This window comes from Nicotiana tabacum, chromosome 3 (assembly GCF_000715075.1).
Source record: "Nicotiana tabacum cultivar K326 chromosome 3, ASM71507v2, whole genome shotgun sequence".
Lineage (NCBI taxonomy): Eukaryota > Viridiplantae > Streptophyta > Magnoliopsida > Solanales > Solanaceae > Nicotiana > Nicotiana tabacum.
Genome location: NC_134082.1, coordinates 160,969,148 through 160,994,505, shown reverse-complemented (window position 1 = coordinate 160,994,505; position 25,358 = coordinate 160,969,148). Strand labels below are relative to the sequence as shown.

The 25,358-nt window shown below is 36.7% G+C and overlaps 1 protein-coding gene across 1 annotated transcript; it reads left to right on the top strand.

The window, feature by feature from the left end:
• The first annotated feature begins 3,306 nt into the window (after window positions 1–3,306).
• Window positions 3,307–24,766, top strand: LOC107775739 (protein ANTI-SILENCING 1-like). The gene is made up of 17 exons (XM_016595499.2): window positions 3,307–3,624; window positions 3,881–3,926; window positions 4,864–5,256; window positions 5,350–5,518; window positions 12,255–12,404; window positions 12,499–12,660; window positions 12,742–12,810; window positions 12,912–13,043; window positions 13,121–13,197; window positions 13,615–13,641; window positions 16,703–16,795; window positions 21,816–21,894; window positions 21,987–22,077; window positions 23,900–24,008; window positions 24,095–24,211; window positions 24,339–24,418; window positions 24,532–24,766. The coding sequence occupies exons 1-16, from the start codon at window positions 3,554–3,556 to the stop codon at window positions 24,396–24,398; spliced, it is 1,845 nt and encodes a 614-aa protein (XP_016450985.2). The 5' UTR covers window positions 3,307–3,553; the 3' UTR covers window positions 24,399–24,418; window positions 24,532–24,766.
• The last annotated feature ends 592 nt before the right edge of the window (window positions 24,767–25,358 follow it).

The following is a 25,358-nucleotide window of genomic DNA, read 5'->3' as shown; positions in this document are numbered from 1 at the left end:
GGACGGGTTGAACCGGGTGTTGGATCGGGTAAAGGTCTCGGGTTAGGGTGATGAAATCTTGGCCGTTGGATGGACTTAATCCAACGGCCCTTGACGAGAGGTGACCAAACGTCGTCGTTTGGTTCTGGCTTTGAATTGGACCGGACAGGCTGTTTTGGATTGGGCTGGGGGGGGGGGAATTAGTTCACTTGGGCCTGGATTTTAATCCAGGTCCAATTTCCTTTCACAATTTATATATATATTTTCTAATTTTATTTAAATTATAAAAAATCCTAATAAAAATTATAAAACAATTTTTAACCTTACACAAAAATATTAATTACTTCATAACAATTATTTAACACATAGTCAAAACATTAATCACACAGTGGGATATTTAAAATAGAACTAACACATATTTTTTTTTATTTAAATTATCTTTTAAAATGCATAATTATATCCTATATGCATGCAACATGTATTTTATTTTATTTTTCATTTTATCATGACAAAGTAAATATTTACGGACATAAACAAATATTTAACACCACGCAAATTCAGAAATTACACGGTAAAATAAATTTATTTTATTTTTGATTTATTTTGGAGTAGTTTTTCGTAAGGCAAAAATCACGTGCTCACAATTAGACAGATATCAGAACACTATTTCACAACGTGCTCTTTTAAGTGGTTCAAAAACAGCGTCCACGTCTCTTGGCTTTCATTGGCACAAATAGCAAAGGCTAGAGGAAATATCTATCCATTAGCATCTACTGCCATGGCTATCAACAGTTTGATATCGTACTTTCCATAGACATAAGTGCCGTCTATGGATATTAAGGGCCGACAATGTGAAAGACCATCAACTGCTGGTTTAAACGCCCAGAAAACGTAATTGAACATATATTCTGGTTTACCTGGAATACACTCAAGCTTCCATTCAACAACCGTCCCGGGGTTAAACTGCTGCAGTGCAGCCATGTACCTAGGGAGATCTGCAAATGACTTATCCCAGTTACCATAGACTATTTAAAACGCTCTTTTTTGCCCGAGATATGCCTTTATTTTAGTAATTGTATGGCCATGTTCCTGGTGGACTGCTGTAATGCACTATTTGATTTTATACCTTATGGTTGCTTCGATGTATGGAATAGGAACAAGAGAAATCAAGTCAATATCCAAGTTGAAATGATTCCCGTTGAATGTGTCCATTTCGCATGTATGGGTGGGAATGTATTTACCCACTTTCCACATACCTGTCTTCTTCTTAATCGCACGCAACATCCAATGACATGACCAAAACCACCTGTGACAAACAACCTTGTATACAACCGGACTTGACTCCCATACCTCATCTCACGACACTCTTTTATGTTGTGCATTTTACAAGCCCTGCTTAGGCGCGCTTTATCAGGAAAAAGCATGCCCTTTTCCAGCACCGTTGGTCTAGACTCATCCCACATTGCTGTCCGAATTTTATCAAAATCCCTTGTTATAGCTTCCACATCCGGCATGTTTGTCAAGTTATCAAGGTAAGGAACCTCCCTTGAATGAAATGACACTTGGGACTCATGCACTCTTCGTCTAGGGGATGGAACATACTCTCTCGTCAAATCAGGTCCTTCCTTCTCATCCTCCTCATCACCATCCTCACGATGAAATGGTGTATCGTCTCCAGATTCATCAGCATTATTGTCGTAATCACTGTTCTCTTCTTAACTCTGTGCATCTGCGAGATCCCGATTTAATACGTCATCTTCGGGCAATTGAGTGAGTACATTTGCTTCAACTTGATCGTTTTCACTGCACAATCAACAAATTAATAAGATGCTAAATTTACAAAATATTTTTCATATAGCCGTATCACTTCACTTACAAGTCGTAATGTGATGAAATTCCATGATGGACATTTTCATGTCGGTGATAGTACCCGGATGGACCACTTTGATCCAACACACCAAAACTATGCTTGGGTTCATTATTTATAAAACTCATATCCGACCTGTACCCCTTGTTAAATATATGAGCGTTAATACAAATTGAATACAACAAAATTGTACATCGTACCACAAAGAAAAATTGAAGCTTACCACTCGTCTTGTGAATTATGTAAAGTAGGCAAGGATGAGTTTAAATCAAGGAAAACTCTTTAATCAGGAACATGTCCGGCAAAAACTCCTCCAGAATAGCCAGCCGATGATTGGGGGTTATCCTGAACATGTCCAGCCATCTCATTATTTGGAACATCTTCGACCTTGACGTACATATCCAACATATTTATTACAAGATATTCCCGGTATTCATCCGGAGTCCTCATATAATCCCTCAAAGTTTCATCATCGTAGATGTTTAACACCGAGTAAAAAGCAGCCCCTTGCGGAGTGACGGAATACGAATATCTTCCAGTTACTTTAAGTATCACTGAACGTTTCCTCTTTCCCATTTTTTTACATAACAACGATATCAATTTATCGTACTCTAGTGTAAGTGGTAATTTAACATGACCCTGTGGAGATAAACTATACCTCACAGAGTTATTCTCCGTCACAACCTCACCCCCCCAATATAATGAAACTCTTATTCTACGCTCTTCAGACATTGCGAAAAAAATGCTTCAGAGTTTAACAATAAGAAAATATTGAAGAGAATTAGAATTGTATGTGAACGATTTTTCCAAATACTCTGACCACTTTATATAGGAAATGGCTAGTCCGGGAGGTAGAAAATTTTGGATATATAGTGTTTCTAAACACACGCTATACATTGAAATAATTGTGATTGTGAGTTCACTTATTGGTGGGGCCAAAATCAGAGGATATTGTTTTCTGTTTGTGCGCTATACATATAGCGTGTAACAACAACACGCTATACTTAACGGCAGACGTTACCGTTAATATATAGCGTGTTGTTATTGCACGCTATATATAGAAATGTCGTTTTTTTAATACACTTATTTGTGTGTTTTGAGTCCAAACACATATTATTTAGGTTCCGGACTCTATTAAGGAGCACATGTTGGTGTGTGTATGATCTAATTTTGGCTATATCATAAATTAAGGAGAGATAACCATAAAGAGGTAAAAAGATAGTGGGATCGGAAGTAGGAGCGTAGTGCCAAATGGAAATAAACACGTAATTACGGTTTTTAACCATTATCTTTTTCTTGATAAAGAATTAGTTATGACTTCTAAAAATTGAGTTAATATGCTAATGAAATTAAAAACATGATTATTATTGGGAAGAAACAAGACAAACCAGATTTTTATTTAACCAAAAATCTCACATACTACACTAGTTAAGGGAGCACATGAGAAAATGGTTGGAGTTAAGCTCAAAATATAATTTCTGGTCTATTGGTACAGATATGTGTGTTAGTATCATTTATAGTAAAACTGCAGCTCACCGCCTGTGCAAATTAGCAGTGTACCATTCTGCAAAAAGGATCATAACAGAGAGAACACTATACGCTAATCCACTCCTGTAACCCTCTCTGTATTTCTGCTTTTGTTGCAGTGAGAGAGAAAGAAAGAGAGAGAGAGAGAGAGAGAGAGAGAGAGAGAGAGAGAGAGAGAGTATGTGTGTTTGTGTCTCTTTGCATTTCGTTCCTTTTCATTTCTCCTTGTTTGATGCAAACTTAACTCGGAGGTTTGACTCTAAACGCCATTTTTCGTCGTTCTGTTTATATATTTATTTGTATTCTCCGTCATTAGCAAATATAGACTCTGAACGTTTTCTTTTTCTTTTTCTTTTTTCTGTTTAGGTGTGTGAATGTTCACATTGTATTTGTGGGTTATTGTCATTTTTCTGCCAGAAACTTCTATATGGTTCTATATATTTTTGAGAAATGTTCTACAGGGTTTTAGGATTATGAGGTTTTTTGATCATTTTTCATCTCGTACAGGGCTTATTTTGCTGCTGGCTGCATACTTCAGTGTACACAGTTTAAAGTACTCTCTCTCTCTCTCTCTCTCTCTCTCTCAAACTCCTTCCTCTTCAGGTATGTATGCAATATGTTGGTCTAATAGGGTTTATGGATCTTTGCGTTTTTATCACGATTGTGTATGAATGCTACCTTATCGTATGGCTGTATTGTTCAACATTTTTAGATAAATGCGAAAAAAATTGTACCGTTTTATATTTCGAGATAAAAATGGTCTACAGGGCTTTTTGAATGATCGGATTTGGCCATCTTCCTCTGTGCATTTTCTATGCTTTTTTGGTTCTTCTTTTCTTTATTTCCTTTTGTTTCATTGTGTATAACTTTTTTCCCCCTTTGTAGCAATGTTTATGCTTTTTTATTTTCTCCTTGTTTTTCTGATTGCGTTGTGTATATTTTGTTGGTTGTATAGCTTTTATTGTCATTTTATTGATCATCTTTGTGTATACGTAGTACTTTTTAATGAATTGTCTGTTTCAGTGAACCTGCATTCAGAGCAACCCACAAAAATAGACATGATTGAATCCCTATTTCAAACTGAAAAAGAAACTTAAGAGGTGAACAAGAATGTTTTTGCTTTGCACCCAAGGTTGTGTCCTAGTCGTCAATGAAGTGAGTTGAGAACCATGAGGTCTCAGGTTTAAATCCCAGTGGAGGCAATTCCTATCTGTCCAAGTCTTGGTCGAACATCACTTATATAAAGAAAAAAGAATGTTTTTGCTTTGAATGGTTTGTTCTTTTGGAGTCTACCTTTGTTTGCTCTTTTTTCTTGTAAAAGCGAAGCCTCAATATGTGGGTTTCTATGGATTCTCCATGAATTTTGGGCCATATGTGTAATGATTCTGTTTTTAGGAATTTTTGGCAGTCAACAATTGTTAGAATGTGCACTTCTATTTTCTTTTAGATGGTTATCAGTTTTTAATGACAAGCATGTCTTCCCTTTTCAGGCCTTTGAAAAGTTAACACCACATTGTGATAAGTATCAAATGTTGCCCTTTCGAGAAGCAGAGGAAGACAGTAGTCCTAATTTTAGTTGGGGTGTCAAGAAGGGAAAGGGTGCCCTTAACAAGGGTGTCCAATTTTACAAATCATTCACTTATGAGGGGGTTGATATCTCCTTATATGATTGTGTGTACATGTGTCGTCCTGATGAAGATGAGCCAGACATCGGTAAGGTTGTCAAGATATGGGAGACAGCCCAAAAGAAAAGGATGGTTAAAGTTGTATGGTTTTTCCGTCCCACCGAGGTAATTCATTGGTTGGGTAATATCAAGCTGCTTGACAATGAGTTACTCTTGGCTTCAGGAGAAGGCATAGGGCTTTCAAATTGTAATCCTGTGGTAACTGTTTCACTCATCCTTTTAGAAAAATATATTTTAAATATAATCTGTTTTCAGATGTTATGGCATGACCTCTTTGAGATTTTATTGCAGGAAGCCATCACTGGTAAATGCAATGTTGTCTGCATATCAACTGATACGAGGAACCCTCAGCCAAAAGACGAAGATTTGGACACAGCTGACTTTGTCTTTTGTCGCACCTTTGATGTCAGAACTCGCGAGATATCTGAGGAATTTCCAAATTCAATCGCACAAATTGAAGGTAGTAACTATAATTCTGTTGCTTGGTTTCATCCAGTTCTACAGCATTGTGCATTCATGGTTGGATGAAACAGCATTTTAGATGCTTGAACCTAGAACTTATCCATTTAGTAGTGTTCCTGCTTCTTAGATTGTTATGTCGTGTATTTGGATTTATTTCTATAGAACTACTTTAACATGTGATACTATCTTTCAGAATTTTGTTTTCTCAAACTTCTGTGTAACTTATTCGAAGACAATTGTTTAACTTTCTGGGAACCTCAGTTTTATAGTTGCTTTAGATTATGTTATACATTCGACGACATGGTCTGAATGAAGAAAAAAACGAGTACAAGGGAGAGTTACTAGCATACCACAAAGAATTTCTCACAACATTTCTGTTGAAAGGGGTAGGATTCTAATATAACTGACTCAGGCACTCATTGGCTTTTCTTTGCTCTCCCCCATGAACATTCTTGTTTCAGGAAGTTTTCATCTCTTGATATTTTTTTTCGTTTGATAAGACGAAAGAATACTGGACAGGAAAGATGATTTGTGCAATAGATAGCAGAGCTTCTTAATATACCACTTCACTCCAGTGTTTTTTGTCAAATTGTGGCATGTGAATACAGTATTGCTAGCATTCAGGTTGCGTCTTATGTAGAGGTGGGAAATGGGAAGAATAGCAACAGATGATGCTGGGTTCTTGGTGCATCCCATTCATAGACATTTGGTTTTAGCTTATTTTTGGTCACCCATTCACGCATCAGTGCTGCCTTTAATCTGATGCATATCTGGATGAGTTGGTTTTCCTAGGACTCTCTTAGCTGTATGACCTTCTGATGTGGTATTTCTTCAATATTCAAGGAATTTAGAGCAAGGTCATATTTCTTTCACTTTTTGCCTTGCACTCTGGCTGCTTTTAGTCATGGTTCTAGTGCTTACATTTAAGGTGCTCTAGTGATGGACATAGTGGTATAAGTTCCTTGCAAGTTTTTATTGGGCAGAATAGTTCGGGATCCCCTTGAACTTGACAACTTTTGTTTAGTTCCCACTTAAACTTCACGTGGTCTTTAGTACCCTCTGAACTTGGCAATTTCATAGCCTCGACCCCCTAGACGCTGACAATCCATGGGAGTGTGACACGCACATCCATGTGGCATTTTTTACTATAATATATATATTTTTTAAGTCCACCAACTATCTAAATCATTTTTTTGCGTGCCATAATTTGTTAAAAAAAACCTTGAAACAACGTTATTTTAACTATAGTTTTTTATTTGACTAAAGGTATTAATATTTTAATCAAGTTACTTTTACATATTTGGTCAGGAAAAGAAGGAATACACAATTAGAACATATTATAATTGCATCTAAAAAAATAAAAATAAAAAATACGTTATTGAAACTCCATGTATTGGCTAAGTAAATAGTTGAGCTAAAAATAGTAAAATTCGGACCAAATATTTGCGAATTTGACTCGAAAAAAATGCATAGTCTAAATAAATAGTTACTGCATGAAAATAAAAATACACAATATTTTTTTCTTTTTGTAGAAAATACATTGTTTGAACTTCATTACTTTGGCTAAATCTTCTTTTTATTTGGCTAAAATAAATGGAGTTTCAACTAACTTTTGTAGATTTGGACCGGAAAAAAAAGATAAGAAATACATAGTTGAAACATATATTCATTGTATCTAAAAAAATACAATTGGGATAAAATATTTATTAAAAAGCAACAACGAGAAATACATTTGAAACAAATAAATCATTATATTTGATTATGTGGCAATTAATATTTAAAAAATATCCTACTTGGAAGCTGATTTTTTTATTTTTCTTCTCTCCCATGCGCCTAAAAGAGAGTGTATTCATGTTCTTTGCCACATCAGCATCTGGGGGGGTCAAGACTTTCAATTTTCCAAGTTAAGGTGGGTATTAAAGACCACGTGAAGTTTAAGGAGAACTAAACAAAAGTTGCCAAGTTCAGGGGCTCCCGAACTATTCTGCCTTTTTATTGTGCTGAAGGTTTCCTTTGAATGAAGGGGCTGGATTGATATGGTGTCCATCTCATTCAAATGATTTGGTAGCCAATTTTGTTGACTTGGTTTGGTTTGGTAGCCAACCTTGTTGAATTTGTATAATTTGGTAGCCAATTTTATTGACTTGGTTTGGTTTGGTAGCCAACCTTGTTGAAATTGTGAAAAGGGTGTGTAAATTGTCAAATATTGTAGGCTTTAGAGAGTGAGGTTTTGGCTATAAAAGGAGAGCTTTAACTCTCATTTCTACGCACCAACAAAGAGAGAAAAGAGAGAGCAAGGTATTCCATAAACTATAAGAAATAGTTTGTGAAGAAAAATAGAGTGTGAGAGATATTGTAGTGAGGTGGAAAAAGCAAAAGAGTGTTTATTTCTTTTGAGGGTGTAGTGGTCTTAGGAGTATTTTTTACTCGTTACTACACAGTGTAAAATTCCTCGCTATAGTGATATCAGTTGCTCTTCTTGGCCGTGGTTTTTTCCCTTATTCAGAAGGGTTTCCACGTAAAATCTTGGTGTCATTATTGCTGCATTTCTATTCTTGCTGATTTAACCATAACTTAGTGTTCTGCGTTTATCACTAATACCGTGAATACTATTTTTACGGGGTTTATTCCCAACAAGTGGTATCAGAGCCAAGATTCTATCTGAGTATGCTCTGTGGTTGCAGCACAGTCTGAACTTCCACATCAGAAAAGAATTACTTTGGTCTCCTAATAAATAGTATTTGTATTTGTGATAAACGATGGAAGCCAACACTAGTAAAATGGTTACCTTGAATGACACAAATTATGCCATTTGGAAGGGCAAAATGGAAGATTTGCTCTATGTCAAGAATTTTCATCAACCTGTCTTCGCCACTGTAAAGCCTGATAATAAATCAGATGAAGAGTGGAATTTGTTACACAGGCAGGTTTGCGGCTTTATTAGACAATGGGTTGACGATAATGTTTTGAATCATATTTCTGGGGAGACACATGCTCGGACCCTATGGGAGCACCTTGAAAGTTTGTATGCTCGGAAAACTGGAAACAACAAGATGTTTCTGATAAAGCAGATGTTGGGTTTAAAATACCACGATGGTTCCGCGATGACAGATCATCTGAATAATTTTCAGGGGATCATGAACCAGTTATCTGCTATGAGCATTAAATTTGATGAAGAAATTCAAGACTTGTTTCTACTTGGTTCCCTACCAGATTCTTGGGAAATTCTTAGAACTTCATTATCAAATTCTGCTCCGGATGGTGTGATCTCTATGGATTTTGCCAAGAGTAGCCTTCTAAATGAAGAGATGAGAAGAAAATCTCAGGGTTCCTCCTCATCAGATGTCTTGGTGACTGACTCTAGGGGGAGAAGCAAGAATCGGGGTTCTCAAAATAGAGAACATAATAGAAGCAAATCCAGAAGCAGACTTAAAGATATTGAGTGCTATCATTGCGAGAAGAAAGGGCACACAAAGAAGTTCTGCCGGATTTTGAAAAAGGAGAATAGAGACAAGGAAGAACAGAAAGAAGATGGCAATCGTGTGGCCACCGTCACTACAGAAGATCTTGTTACAGTCCTTGATGCGGATCTGATAAATATTGCTTGTGATGAGTCAAGATGGGTTGTGGACAGTGGTGCCGCATCTCATGTGACATCAAGGAAGGAATTTTTCTCATCATATACTCAGGGTGACTTTGGAACTCTGAGTATGGGTAATGAGACTGTATCTAGGGTGGCTGGTGTTGGAACGATTTGTTTGGAAACTAGTATTGGAACTAAACTAGTTTTAAACAATGTAAAACATGCACCTGATGTTCGTTTGCACTTGATCTCTGTTGGTGTTTTGGATGATGAGGGATATGTCAGTACCAATGGTGCTGGAAAGTGGAAGCTCACTAAGGGCTCCATGATTGTGGCTCGTGGGGAAAAGCGTCGTGGTCTATATTGGACTACGGCCTCTACCTGTGTTGATATGGTGAATGCCGTTGAGAGCCATAACTCTTCAACGTTATGGCATAAGAGGCTTAGCCACATTAGCGAGAAAGGACTAAATGTTCTGGCCAAGAAGAAATTGTTGTCAAATTTTGAAAGTGCAAAATTAGAAAAATGTGAGCACTGCTTGGATTGAAGCCATGCAAGATGAGATGAAATCTCTGCATGAGAACCATACTTATGAGTTGGTGAAATTGCCTAAGGGCATGAGAGCTTTGAAGAACAAGTGGGTGTTCAAAGTTAAAGCTGAAGAACATAGTTTGAAGCCCAGATACAAAGCTAGATTGGTTGTCAAGGGATTTGGTCAAAGGAAAGGTATTGACTTTGACGAAATATTTTCTCCTGTCGTAAAAATGTCCTCCATTCGGACAGTTTTTGGTTTGACTGCCAGTCTTGATTTGGAGATTGAGCAGATGGATGTGAAGACTGCTTTTCTTCACGGTGACTTAGAAGAGGAGATTTATATGGAACAACCTGAAGGCTTCAAGGCAAAAGGTAAAGAAAATCTTGTATGCAAACTTAAGAAGAGTCTATATGGATTGAAACAAGCTCCCAGACAGTGGTACAAGAAGTTTGAGTCTGTTATGGGGGAGCAAGGCTACAAGAAGACTTCTTCAGATCACTGTGTGTTTGTACAAAGATTTTCTGATGACGATTTTATCATCCTCTTGCTATATGTGGATGATATGTTGATTGTGGGCAGGAATTCTTCTAAGATTGACGAGTTGAAGAAACAGTTGAATAAGTCTTTTGCAATGAAAGACTTGGGTCATGCTAAGCAGATTTTGGGCATGAGAATTACTCGTTCGAGAAACGAAAGGAAGCTTTACTTGTCACAGGAGAAGTACATAGAACGTGTACTGGAGCGCTTCAATATGAAAAGTGCTAAGTTGGTTCGCACACCTCTTCCTGGTCATCTGAAGTTAAGCAAGAAGATGTGTCCAACAACAACGGAGGAAAAAGAGAGAATGACTAAGATTCCTTATTCCTCTGCCGTTGGAAGTTTGATGTATGCAATGGTATGCACTCGACCAGATATTGCTCATGTAGTCGGTGTTGTTAGCAGATTTCTCGAAAATCCAGGAAAAGAGCATTGGGAAGCTGTAAAGTGGATACTCAGGTATCTAAGAGGAAGCTCACATGAATGCTTATGTTTTGGAGGATCAAATCCAATTTTGAAGGGCTATACAGATTCTGATATGCAGGTGACCTTGATAACAGAAAATCCACTACTGGATATTTGTTTACTTTTTCAGGGGAGCTATATCATGGCAGTCGAAGTTGCAGAAGTGTGTCGCACTATCTACAACTGAAGCGGAGTATATTGCGGTTACTGAAGTTGGCAAAGAGATGATATGGCTCAAGAGATTTCTTCAAGAACTTGGATTGCGACAGATGGAGTATGTTGTCTATTGCGACAGTCAGAGTGCAATAGACCTGAGCAAAAATTCCATGTACCATGCGAGAACAAAACACATTGACGTCAGATATCATTGGATTCGTGAGCAAGTGGAGAACGAATCACTTCAAGTCAAAAAGATTCACACGAGTGAAAATCCTGCAGATATGTTGACCAAGGTGGTACCAAGAGACAAGTTCGAGCTATGCAAAGAACTTGTCGGCATGCACTCAAACTAGAAGATAGTGCTACCTCCTCTAGATGAATGAGACTGGAGGGGGAGATTGATATGGTGTCCATCTCATTCAAATGATTTGGTAGCCAATTTTGTTGACTTGGTTTGGTTTGGTAGCCAACCTTGTTGAATTTGTATAATTTGGTAGCCAATTTTATTGACTTGGTTTGGTTTGGTAGCCAACCTTGTTGAAATTGTGAAAAGGGTGTGTAAATTGTCAAATATTGTAGGCTTTAGAGAGTGAGGTTTTGGCTATAAAAGGAGAGCTTTAACTCTCATTTCTACACACCAACAAAGAGAGAAAAGAGAGAGCAAGGTATTCCATAAACTATAAGAAAATAGTTTGTGAAGAAAAATAGAGTGTGAGAGATATTGTAGTGAGGTGGAAAAAGCAAAAGAGTGTTTATTTCTTTTGAGGGTGTAGTGGTCTTAGGAGTATTTTTTACTCGTTACTACACAGTGTAAAATTCCTCGCTATAGTGATATCAGTTGCTCTTCTTGGCCGTGGTTTTTTCCCTTATTCAGAAGGGTTTCCACGTAAAATCTTGGTGTCATTATTGCTGCATTTCTATTCTTGCTGATTTAACCATAACTTAGTGTTCTACTTTTATCACTAATACCGTGAATACTATTTTTACGGGGTTTATTCCCAACATGGATAAATTACTAACAAATAACTCTAGCATTGGACATATCTGATGAGATGCATGTCTATGATAATTTCGATGTTTCATGATAAAGAAGAAACATCTTCCAGTGACTCGATGTGAGTGGCTGTTGTGACTTGTGAATTGTCACTTGTCAGCTTAAGGAAAGTGCTGGCATTAGCCGAAGTGGACTTGTGCTCTTGTTGTTCAGTATCACACTACTTGCTTGGCCAGATAAGTGAGGTGTATGACGTGAATTTCCTTGGGAAGAGCCTAAATATCTATTGCTTTTTTGCTTAGCCTACTTGTATGCATGAAGGCTTATATCTTAAAGAAAGTAGTCTCTGAGCTCTTGATAAGTTTGTGATAAAATCTGTTTCTTCAGTTTTCACATTCTTCCTCTGAGGCATTTAGATATTGAAAATCAATGATTGAATCATTACCTCACTCCTGCTGCAGTGGAGCACTACTTCAATAAGGAGACAGATCAGAAGCAGCCTCTTCATCATGGAGGAAAAGGAAGTCTTGAAAAGCCACAATCATCATCTTCATTTGTAGGAACAACAACTAAAACAGTGGTGAAAGATGGCCAGTCAGGAAGAAACACTCGTAAGTACTTGTAGTATGTGGGGTAAATTTTTAGTGGTAATGGCCAATGACCCGTGGTTATTTTCATTTTAACTGTTAATCTGGTCATTCCCAGAACTGAAGAAAGCCACCAGTAGCTCACGGGAAAGACACGGAAATATTTCTGTGACAAACGGCACTGTTGCCAGAACTGAAGTAAAGTATTCTTGTTGTATTTCTCCTACTAGCCTATCTGATTCTCATGCTTTGAAGAAGAGGAAGCTTCTAGACTCTTCAGGTTTCTTTCTTACCTGTAACAAGCTCTTAGAATCAGATGGCAAGTATTATGGATGTTGACTGTTTGAGGATGATGCTGCAGGTACTGCACCGTTTGAACAACATAAGGTCATGCAATCTAAGAGTCAGGTTACAAAAGTGGTAGAAAAAGGTGATTAATCGCAAAGATAATGGGTTCTTGTAAATTCATATATTTGAGCTTAACTGTTAATCATGTCATTCCCGAACTGATAAATTCATCAATTAATTTAGGTGGACAAGGCAATATTTCTGTGACAGACAAGACTGTTGCTGGAACTGAAGTAAAGCATTCATATTGTACCTCACCTACTAGCTTATCGAATATCCATGCTTTGAAGAAGAGAAACCTTCAAGATTCTTTAGGTTTCTTTCTTACCTGTAACTTTCTCTTCGAAACAAATCATTATGGATGTTGTCTGATTGGGGATATGATCATACAGGTACTGCACCATTTGAACAACGTAAGGTCATGAAATCTACGAGTCAGGTGATCGAAATAACAGCATGGGTGAAGGAGGCAATTCCCTTTTCCTTTTCTTTTTTTTTGAGTATTAGGTCCAGTGAAGTATTTGATTTACATAGAAAACACTTTTCCTCCTTTCATTTTATAAACATTTCAAAGAAAATCAAATATTGAGGTATTTGAAATCTCTGATTGCTCATATCCATATTGCACAGTATTTCTCTTTTAGTTCCCGATTATTGATGTACTGCATCCTGCTTTTATGAGCATGGACATTGGTTGTTTGGTTTGTAATAAAGTTATAACTTGATTATTTGTTCTTGTTTATATCTGATGGCGTTTGCTGGCCTCATCTGTTGTGTAACTAAGCCTCAGGTCGATTCCTGATATGAGTGATTGGATACATTAAAGGAGCTTTTCACCTGTTTTGAATTTGGAAATTTTCCTGATATGATCTCTTTTATCTTGCAGGGTGCTAGCACATGGTTCAAGGAGCAGGTCAGTTTCCTGTTCCCATTGTTATATTTATGAGGAAGTGTTGCTTTCAGTATGAGAGAAAAGGTGTAAGTTGTTTGGAAAGGTGCTATATGCTTCATCTGTTTAGGGAAAAGTAGAAATAGTTAATTTGTAACTCCCGGTGTAGCTTTTACGTTTACTTTTTAATTGGTGAGTTGGGAAGGAGAGAAGAAACACGTGTCCTTCCAGGAAAAAGAGATTTTCTGTTATTGGGAGTCTCCAAAGTAACGGATGCCTGCATTTGTGCTGGTAACCTTGCAACTCACACTTGTACTCCTCAAAAATGAATCCCTGCATTTGTAGGACTAGGTCACCTTTCTTGAAGAATGCTCTTAGTATCCAGAAAGGGAACTCTATTCCCTAGGCCTAGAATTATAAGTAAGAAGGAATATCTTATTTTTCTTTAGAATTTTCGCTTTTCATGTTCTATTTGACATCTGCAATATAGAATATGGACTCCTTTCATCTCTTATAAGTCTTTGATAAGGGTATTGCTTGGTGATACAATGGCCCCTTCATACAAGAGTTATTGGCTATATGCAAAATTTTGAAAGAATAACTAAAATTGAGTATTTGAAGTCTGAAATTCATACATAACTACTCTATGGAATGACATTAGGAAGTCTATTTCCATCCCAAAAAAAAATTGAAAATAAGAAGTCTTACAAGTTAGAGTTTTTACATTATAAAAAAGGCAAATTAGAGCATTTACATGTAGTCAATTATCAATGCAAATTTTGGTATCCAACTGCAGAAGTCAATTATCAAACAAATATAGCTTACTAGCGAAGCTTGAGCGCTGTTCAAAGTTTTTGCGTTTTTCTTTAGTATTCATGGATTTTGATAAGAACTTGACTGCAATGTCTGTAACGCAATAATCTGCTTCTGGGAAGGGACTGCATTTGTTACTGGTGATGGGTGCCTGTTTTCCTGTAGACCACATTGTTTATGACTTCGTGCTCCATTCTCTTCATATTTTTCCTTTTTATTCCCATAAAAATACCATGTAGCAGGTACTATCATATAATCAAGTTAAAGGAGTGGTCGGCAAAAAAAAAAAATTATTAGATGCTTGTTTTCTTACTTCACTAGTCGCAGTCACTTAAATTGTTTCGTGTGAAAGAATATGAGTTTCTGTAACAACTCAACTCATATCCTTTATAAAGAAAAGAACCCTTTTCTCTTGTTTGATTTTAGTTCCAAGAGCCTTTTGTTTGACCTCTTTCATTTGGGAGGTGGCTTCTTTTCTCCATAACATTTACAATGGGCTTTGTGGTCTTGGATGGTTAAATGCTAATGAGATCTTGGAAGCATAATAAGGAAAATGTTAATGGTCTCTGGGTCCTTGTTTTCCTTGTGACCACATTATTCTCAACTTCGTGCTCCACTCCCTTCATATCTTTCTTTTTGTCAATACCATGTGGCTGTGGCAGGTTGTCATAAAATTAAGTTAAAAGAGTGGTTTGGTAAAAAATGTCTTAGGTACCTATTGTCTTACACTCTTACTCACTGCACATATCCACTTGATCTTTTTGTGTAAAAGAATCCTGGGCTTCCTTGACAAATCCACTAATGTCTTTTAATAAGAAGATAATTCCTCTTTCTTGTTTAATGTTTAATTCTATGATATTTTTCTTTGAGCTCTTTCATTTGAGAGGTGGGCTTTCTTATCAGAAACATTTACATGAGCCTTATTATTCTTGGATGATTTAATGCTAGTGACATCCAGGCATAAAAAAGGCACAATGAATGCTCTCCTGTGCTTCAATTGAGAACGTTTGTATTCTATTGATGGTGTGGGGGGAGACATGGTCAAATGTGTCTTTTCAGATATCAAGGGGTTGATAAAAGATTTATGGAACTTTTCTTTTGCAAAGTGTTAGTTCCTCTTTGGAACGTCTGATATGGTCGGAATGTTGGATACTTAGATATCTGAAAACCACTTCATGTTCTTCCTTTATCAGTGGTGGACCTTTTCGCTCCACCAGGAGTCAAGTGGTTAGTGGGTCAATTTTTGGATCCATTCTGAACTCAAAAGAAATTTGAAAGCCGTATTTTGGAATCTGTTACATATTGTTGATGCTCTACTTGGGAAAACCTCAAATGCTACATGAATCTGGTGCCTCTGTAGATCTCTCTCCTGGCCTTTTTTCTTTGGGTGGTTGGTGGGAAAGCAGGAGTTGCTAATTCGCCTATATTGAGTGGGAGAAGAGTTGGAGAGAGATTTTGAAGTTTCTTTTTTTTTTCCCCACATAACTTTTTGAAAATCTGAGAAGTTTTTTCTTGAAAAAAATGATGCAGAAGTTAAGGTTACTTCTGTTGACATCTCTTAATTGTTGTTATATTATGTTAACTTCTTTTCAGAGAAGTAATTGTACTCTTTAATTCTTGTTTAGCTCCCTTCAACTTCTCCTCACTGGGCAAAGTAAGCCAATATGGGCAATCCAATTTTGACTTGATTAAACTAACCAACACTTGGAATAGCAAAAGTAAATTGATGTAGCGTCTGAAGTTGCTGTGAACCCAGCCTGTCCAAAAATGACTAAAAAGAAAAAAAATCATGCGAAGTTTCTGTTATTTTTGAATATTACTACTACAATTTGTTGGTTTAGTTGGGTCTTAGACTGTGGAAGCATTCTGCTCTATACTGGACGAAGTATAGGAGTAGACATTGTTCCGTCACCTATGTTTTGGCTGTTATGTGGTCATTTTGGATAGGGAAGAGAAATAGGGTACTCTAAAGATTAAAAGACTTTAAATCATGCTCTTTTGTGTAGTTCCATGTGGCATTTTTAGTTTCATTTTACAATGAACTTTTGAATAGCTGATCAGGGAGTAGGCACCTATTTGTTGTTTTCCTCATTTCCTTTTTGTCTTTGACTACTTTGTCAACTGCTCCTTTCGATTCTCTAAACTTTACTGGGACTTCCTCGAAGTGCTGCTTCTGTTCTCATGAATATGTATACATTGATAATTTTTTAGCCTCAAAGCAGTTATTTACTCTATATTTTGTGATTTGCATATGCTATTTTGTTCCATCCAGCCATGGAATGAAAGACTCCATGTAGCTCAAGAGCGAGGCACACTTGTGTTGCTTGAGAATCTTGATCCTTCATATACATCAGCAGAAGTGGAGGTACATACTAAACTATTTTCAAGTTGACTATGTGCTTTATTTTGCCCATTTGAGTAATGAAAATTGAAATAGAAATGTTTCTTTATGTCACGACCCTGAAACCGACCCGGTTGTGATGACGCCTATCGTAAAACTAGGCCAGCCGACAGAAATTCCAAATCTAATCAGTATTTCATAAAGTCATTTTTTAAGCTATGAATTAACAGAATCTCATAACATAAGTCTAAATAACTAGTGCGGAAGAAAATAATACAAACTCGACATCGGGATGTCACAAGTCACGAGCAACTACAAGATTTGTCTAAGTACAAGAACAGTCTGTGTAAAATAACATACTAAGAACAGTCTGAATAAGGTAAGAAGGAGAAGTGCAGTACTGCGAACACCAAACAGCTACCTTGCCAACTCTGAAGACTTGTTGGAAGAACGATCAACACTCACTATCGTGACCCGCAACTCCTGGATCTGCACACAAGGTGCAGGGAGTAATGTGAGTACGCCAACTCAGTAAGTAATAAAAGTAAATGAAAGCTGAGTAGTAAAAAAACAAATAATTCCGTGTCATAGCACTACAACAAATACAGTATGTTCCCAAATCAGTACAGAAATCAATTAACTCGTAAAACAACTCAGTTTTAATAAAACCTTTTCTTTTAAAGACATCTTTCAATAGTTAACAAGTGATGAAATAGAGAGTAAAAATGATAGAAATGTAAACAGCACCTCGGGCAAGACATGTACCATAAACGGCCCCTCAGGCAAAATATCAACAGAACCAGCCCTTTGGGCTACCTCACAATCGCTCGTAAACATGTCCTCAGGCAATATCACATCACTCACACTGGGTACCCGCGCTCACTGGGAGTGTTCAGACTCCGGAGGGGTTCCTACAACCGAAGTGCTATAACAAGCCATTTCGTGGCATAATAAATCAGGCCCTCGACCTCTTATATATCACAAATCAGTACAACATGCTGCGGCGCGCAACCCGATCCCATGATATCCTCACAACACAGGCCCTCGACCTTACTCAGTCAGAAACCTCTCAAGCCACTCGGGCTAACAATGAAAACGGGGTGCTCAGCCCAAAAATATCATTTATAATATCAAAATGGAGTAAATAAGGCTGAGTTATGAAATCAGTAAAAACACAGCATAACTGAGTACAGATATTAAGTCAAAACAGTGAGGAATAGTAGTAAAAAGCCCCTAAGGGTCCAAATAGATTGGCACGAGGCCAAAATATGGCATTAAGCCCAAAACATAGTAATACTTTCCAAAACACAATGATATCAACTGCTCTCTCCGTTCAAATTTATGTGAACTTGTTTGATTGGGACACGAAGTTTAAGAAAAAACGAAGACTTTTGGAATTTGTGGTCCTAAACAAGTCAAAAAGGGGCCTAGAATATTTGTGTGGCTATAAAAGCTTCTCATTAAGGGTAGAATTGTAAGTTTAAGCTAAATTGTTTCCAAATTTAGAAAGGGTTGATTCTTTTTGGAACTGACCAAAAAGGAAATAAGTTCCATAAACTGGAACGGAGGGAGTAGTTTTCAGCCAAATATGCGACTTATTAGTCATACGGGACGGACCAAGTCACAATCCCCAACAGTGCACGCCCCCACGCTCGTCATCTAGTGTGTGCGTCACCTCAAAGTAGTGAAACGATGTGAAATCCGGGGTTTCATACCCTCAGGACAATATTTACAATCATTACTTACCTCAAATTGATCCAAACTCTAACCTGCGATGCCCTTGCCTCTCGAATCGGCCTCCAAATGCTTTGAATCTAACCAAAATCAGTATTACATCATTAATACACTCTAAAGGAACAAAGCCCAAGCGAAAATAATCAAATTAACTCAAAATCCCGAAATTGGCCAAACCCGACCCCGGTCCCACGCCTCGGAATCCGATAAAAATCACAAAACTGGAAAACCCATTCGCTCACGAGTCTACCCATATCAAATCACCAAAATCCGACATCAAATGGCTATTCAAATCCCCAAAATCAACTCTCCAAATTTTTCTTCCGTTTTTCCCAATTTTCACCCCAAATTCCCAAATTAAATGATAAAAATCAAGACATAATCATGGGATTTAACCAAATTTGAGTGAAGAACACTTGCCCCAATCACTCCTTTGAAAATCCCCTCCAAAATCGCCTTCTACCGAGCTCTCTAATGAATTTGAAATTATGGACCAAAACCCTCGTTTTTGAACTTAAACATTCTGCCCAGATGTTTTCTTCTTCGCGAACGCGGTAGCTCCCTCGCGTTCGCAAAGCACAACTGCCTCTGACCTGGAAATCCTTCTATGCGAACGTGATGCCCCACTCGCGAACGCGTACCTTAACCAGCTCAACCATCGTGAACGCGACGCCCTCCTCGCGAACGCGATCCATACTCAGATCAAACCTTCGCGTTCGCGGCCTCCCCTTCGCGAGCACGTAGAACAAAATTCCTCTGCTCTCAATAACCCTTCGCGAACGTGATAGCCTCCTCGCGTACGCGAAGATGGAATTCTTTGCAACAAAATACCAGAAATCTGCCAACTTCTAAAGTCAAGAATTGGTCCGTTAACCACCCGAAACACACCCGAGGCCCTCGGGACCTTAACCAAACATGCCAACATATCCCATAACATCATTCAAACTTGTTCCAACCTTTGGAACATTCAAAACAACATCAAATCACCCTTAGATTCAAGCCTACGGATTTCCAATCTTCCGAATTCCGCAAACGATGCAAAAACCTATCAAACCTCATCCGGATTACCTAACATTTTGCACACGCATCACAAATGACACAACGGACCTACTCCAATTTCCAGAATCCCAATCCGACCCCGATATCAAGACTTCCACTGCCGACCAGAAAACGCAAAAATTCCAATTTCGCCAATTCGCCTAAACCTACCGCGGACCTTCAAATTACATTCCGAACACGCTCCTAAGTCCAAAATCACCTAACGGAGCTATCCGAACCATTAGAATTTACATCCGAGACCTTCTACACATAAGTCAACATCCGGTTAACTTTTCCAACTTAAACTTATTTAAAAGAGATTAAGTGTCTCATTTCAGTCACTCCAAACACATAACAACCAATACGATATGATGAAATACAGCTGAACAACACATAACAAAGTAGAAATGAGAGAAACGGAGCTGTAACTCATGAAATGACCGGCCGGGTCGTTACACTCTAGGTGTCACTCTTACGTTAATTCATTATTTAGACATTCATATTTTTCCATTTTTTATTCGGGAGTATTGTTTCTAAAGCTCTTGTAAGTCCAGATGTATGCGGTAAATGCTTGTGTTCCCTTTTCTTTCTATTTTCTTCTTTATTTTTGGATGAAAATATAAATTTTACCTGAATTACATTTCTTGTATTCTACATGAACTTTTCTTTTAAATTATTGCTATTCCTTTGGAAAATTTCAAGAGCAAACTTTTGAATATCCTTACATCAACTTAGGTTAACCAAGATTACTGCATCTAGCTTCAGATTTGTTATACAAATTTGTTTCACTTAACTTTGTTTTGCCAGCCCTTTAACACATGTTAATTTTCATCTTCAATCCACTATCGTTAGTGAGTCTATTAGTGGGGAGGGTAGTCTTATCCCTAAAAAAACATAGTGAACCACGGCTCTGTCAGAGGAGGAAAAAGTGAAAAGCTTAGAAAATGAAATTATAACATTACGGAATTATTCAAATATTTTATTTAAGTTGATATCTACTGGAGCTCGGTAGACTTTGAAGCTTGTTTGGACCGGAGAAGTTACTTTCTCCTTTTAAAAAATCATTATTTTGGTGAGTTAACCTACGCGGTTAAGCTTCTGAGAAGAAGGGGATTACTAGCTTGTTTGACTAAGCTTTTGGGAAGCCAAAAGTGTTTTTTTAGTGTTTATTTTTTTAAAAGTGCTTATTTTAGAGAATTAAGTGTTTGACCAAGCTTTTAGGAGAAAAAAGGGCTTTACAGTAGTGGCATCAACAGTTTTTCAGAAGTTGAAAAAAGTAGTTTTTTCATGAAGCACTTTTGGAACTTTGGCCATTCACAAATTGTTGTCATAATATTGGCAAAATGATTTTCAAGTTAATTAGCCAACACAAACTGCTACTCTCCAAATACTTTTTGAAAAACACTTGTGACAGAGCACTTTTCAAAATAAGCAAATCTTGAAAGTTTGGCCGAACGAGCTAATATGAGTAGGAGTAGAAGCAATTTTTTGTTGTTGTTGCATAAAGCAGAAATTTGTGGTTTCCTTGAAGCCAATAGTTTTTATCATGATCAAAAATACCTTATCAAAATTTTATATTATCAAACCGTCCCTCCTTAATTTAATCGATGTCTCTCACACTCTCGTTTCTTGCATGCCTCTGAGATAAAATTGAAAAACTTAATACTCCCTTTGTTCTATTTAATGTGATATTGCTTGCTTATTAATTTGTTCCAAAAAGAATGACATACACTATATAACAGCTATTCACTATAAAAGTCGAGTTATTGTCGAAATCGAATATTATATTATGTTATAATATATGTTCACTATAACAACACTTCACTATAGCAGTCAAACAATTTCGGAACAAACGAGGCTGTTATAGTGAGGTTCTGTATTTCTATATTAGGAAATCATGTAACTTTAAACTTTCCTTTATCCTGAATGAGAAGCCTTTATAGCCACACTATGTTTAAAATTATAAGTTCCAAAAGGTTTATAGCCGAACAAATGTTATGGCATATTTAAGGACACATGTTTCAAAAAATCTTTAGTTCTTTTCAAAATCTCGTATCGAGTTAAACTACCTCAGATAAATTTGAACATAGGAAATCCTACTTTACATGTAATTTGACAACTAAAGATACTCTTTGGAATGATTGGTCAAACATGTTGTTTTTCTAATATTGACAAAAATGTTTGTCAAATGATTTAGCCAAACACAAATTGCTACTCTTTTAAAATACTTCTGAAACGCTCTGAAATTTGCTACTCATCAACTGCCCTCCAGGATATTGTCGGGCGTGCCTTGGAACAAAAGGTTAGTGCAAAAATGGTGCAACATAATACCTTCTCAAATTCACTGAATGGTAGGCCATCATGTATCTTCTTCTTTAAGTCGTGGAGCACAAAAAAAAATCTCAGCGAACTCGATGTTGCTTATTAGAATAAACACTTGCAGGGAAAGCATTTGTTATCTTCAAATCAAGTGAGCATGCAGAGACTGCCATTTCTAAATTGAAAAAGAGATGCCTTATGTTAGGTGATGGAAGGTACTAGATCTATTTAACAAGTTTTATATCACTTGTGCTTGTCTTGTTGATTAGATGTTTCTATGCACTGTTTCTACATCCATCTTGCTAGTTGGCATCTGTTTCTTGACAAACTATGCTATGGTCATGGTCTTCAAAGCCCTTGATGACATGAGGTTGATGATATAATAAATGTAGTATTTTAAAGGGCACGGGCGTGAGGTAATGCGCAAGCCTCGATGGAGCATAAGTCCCATAGATATTTATTGTTTACCATTTTTATAAATTAATAAAATAAGCATATAAATCACAAAAAAAATTGTAAAAAATTCAAAAATATTGTAAAATTAGTGAAATATATATAAACATGCTAATATGTGCACAAACTTTACAAAAGAATTTTTTTTTTATACTTGGAAAAGTGAAAGATGCCTCTCTACCTTCTCAATGTAGGGGTAAGGTCTGCATACACACTGCGCTCCCCAGACTCCACATGTGGGATTACACTTAGCTTTTTATTGTTGACTTGGAAATGTGAAAGACGGTAAGATGCATTAAATGTAAAATGATAGTTCCTAACGATTTACCAAAAAAAGACTATTATAAAGATTGTGTGAATGCCTAAAGCCAAAAAAAAATTACAAATACTCATCACAACACAGATAGAACATCTTTTGAATAAAGTCTCCATAGCAATATCTAAAGCTAGAGTAATACCAACATGGAATTCCAAAATAAAACTAACTTGAAAAGAATAAAAAGAGAATGAATAAGAACTTTGAAGACAAGCGTGGAATTAGAGCAAATGTTGGAGGACAAAGCTTTTGCTTTGTTGTTTGCACTTTACAGACAAAGAGAAAGAATTATGAAATTAGGGTAAACAATTAAAAGAGACCTTTGACTTTTGAGTTATTTTAGTTTGAGAATTTAAAATTAGCTAACTTCTTAGTATTATAAGTTTTAAAAAAAGAAAATTTTAAGTAATTTTGATTCTGATTTGGGAAAGTTTTTTGGGCTTATGCCCCAAATCAGTCCACCTCAATATGTTTTTAGCTAGCCTCGCCTAGAAAATGTTTTTGAAACATTTGATAAATTAGTAATATCAAGAAGTCTAGAGGTCACTTATGATGGTGTAATCTTAACTTTGTTCTTTCTTAGAGAATTAGCGACAAGCCTCAAGGTTAATTGTGATATTTAATATCAGCTCTGTCTGTGTTATCCATTTGATGATTGTCATGGTAGAAGTCATACATGTTATTTATACTTAACCATCTCATGGAACTAGGTTTTGTGATTTGTAATTGTTGAAGTGCGTGATCATCTCATCTAAAAATTTTAAGTTGTTAGAGAGCACACTTTTAATTACGTAATCAAGTTTTCAACATGTCCACTTACATGTGGGCTTGATTCTTTTTAATGAGCCAAACACATAAAAATTATTGTTGATGATGTGTGGTGGTGAGACTCGAATCAAGAACTTTTGCTTGCTCTTATACCATGTTAAAGTGTGTAACCATCTCATGTAACAGCTTAAGTTGTTAGAGAGACCACACTTATAATTACTTAACTAAGCCTTCAACAGTCATCTAGAGAAACAATTTGCGAGAATAGCTTCTCAAGGGTAATAAAATTAGTCAGTCTGTACTTGACATCATGAACCGATGTCATGAAAACAAGCTTTCGTTGAGTTGTTGCTTGTGCTTCTTGTTGGTAATATTTATTTGAAATTTGTCTTGGATTTAGGAACTTTTGTGATTACACTTTTAATGGAAATAGCTGAATGAAACGTGAAAAATATTTATGGTGAGGGAGATGATGTCACCATTGTTTATGTATTGTTAAGGCCAGTTGTTGCTCGGAGAGGAACTATAGAGGAGCCAGTGAAATGTAGTGGCCTTCCTGGCCATCTGTCCATTGGTAGAATCAAATTTCAAAAGCTAGGAGAAGAAATGGTATGCATTTCACTGCACAAATGACCTCGTCTCCCTTAATTTGCGATTTGTTGATCCAATTTGATAGTTCAATTTCTCTTGTAAAGAGAAAAGCAGTATCAACATCACACCACTCTCAGAGTAACACAATCGAACATGAGATGGCCGTCGAATGGCGTGCACTACAGGAAAAGTCAAGCCTTTGGTGGAAAGCTTTACATGAGGTGATTATGAAGAGCTTATTTTCTATCTCTCCCTCTTCTGTCTTTTCCCTTCTGCCTATATAGCTCCTCCCCTGCTTGCTGCCATTTGCCTGTCCTTTCTAAGTCTATCCGCTTTTCTTGTTGCAAGAAACAAGCAGCAGAGATTGAACTACTTAGGGGCAAGTTGAAGAGCCCTATTTGGAACTAAGCCCTGTATAGGATCTAACCGTAAGTTTAATCCACTTTTCACCCTTTTAGTCTTTTTTTTCAACCTTTGCTGTGATTATTCTTTTTCTCGTCCCTGTAGTGTTAAGAGGATTGACATCATTTCTTTTCCACAGGGACTCTTTTTGTTGGTTTCCTTGTGTACAAGCGGTATACAGAGGTGCCCCCTTTTTGGATATGGGATTGCACCTAAGCATAGAGTAGTACAGAGATTACAGATTAGTATTATCTGATGATAGAATGCAATTCTTTTTGTGCAGCACAACACTGCATTGCTGTGAATTCGAAAGTTGTACACAGTTAGTCAGTTATAGGAAATTGGTGCGGTTTGACTTTCTTTCCACATCATAACAACCAGATTCTTTTTTCTTCAAAAAACCAACATTAAGTCCCTAATCATATATCTACTTAAGAAAAACATATATCTACTTAAAATTCGTACAGCATCGCATGTTTACAACTCAAATGATAAGCCAGCTTGTGTTAAGGAGTAATCTCTTTACTCATTTGAATATAGGTAGTTTTAGAAAACTTTGAACTCCCCCTGTTTTCTCAATATGATGTACTCCCTCCGTCTCATAATATATGTCATGATTCTCTTGTGCACGCCCTTAAGAAAGAATAGTTTTGACTACTCTACCCTTATTAAATGTTTTCTCAATTTATGTGTCATCTCTATTAATGAAGTTATTCATATTTTTACTAAACGTGAATGCAATTGATTATTAAGGGTTAAAAAGGAAAAATATAATTAATTTTGTCTTGAACTTCTAAAATGATAAATAATTTGAGACAATTATTTTTAGCAACCATGACACATATTATGAGAAGGATGAAGTATTACTTTTACCTTTAAAATGACTTTGACCAAAGTCTTCTCTATAAATAAATATTCCCAATGTGGACGAAAAGCTTTGGATGGAAAAAAATATATAACGGCTTT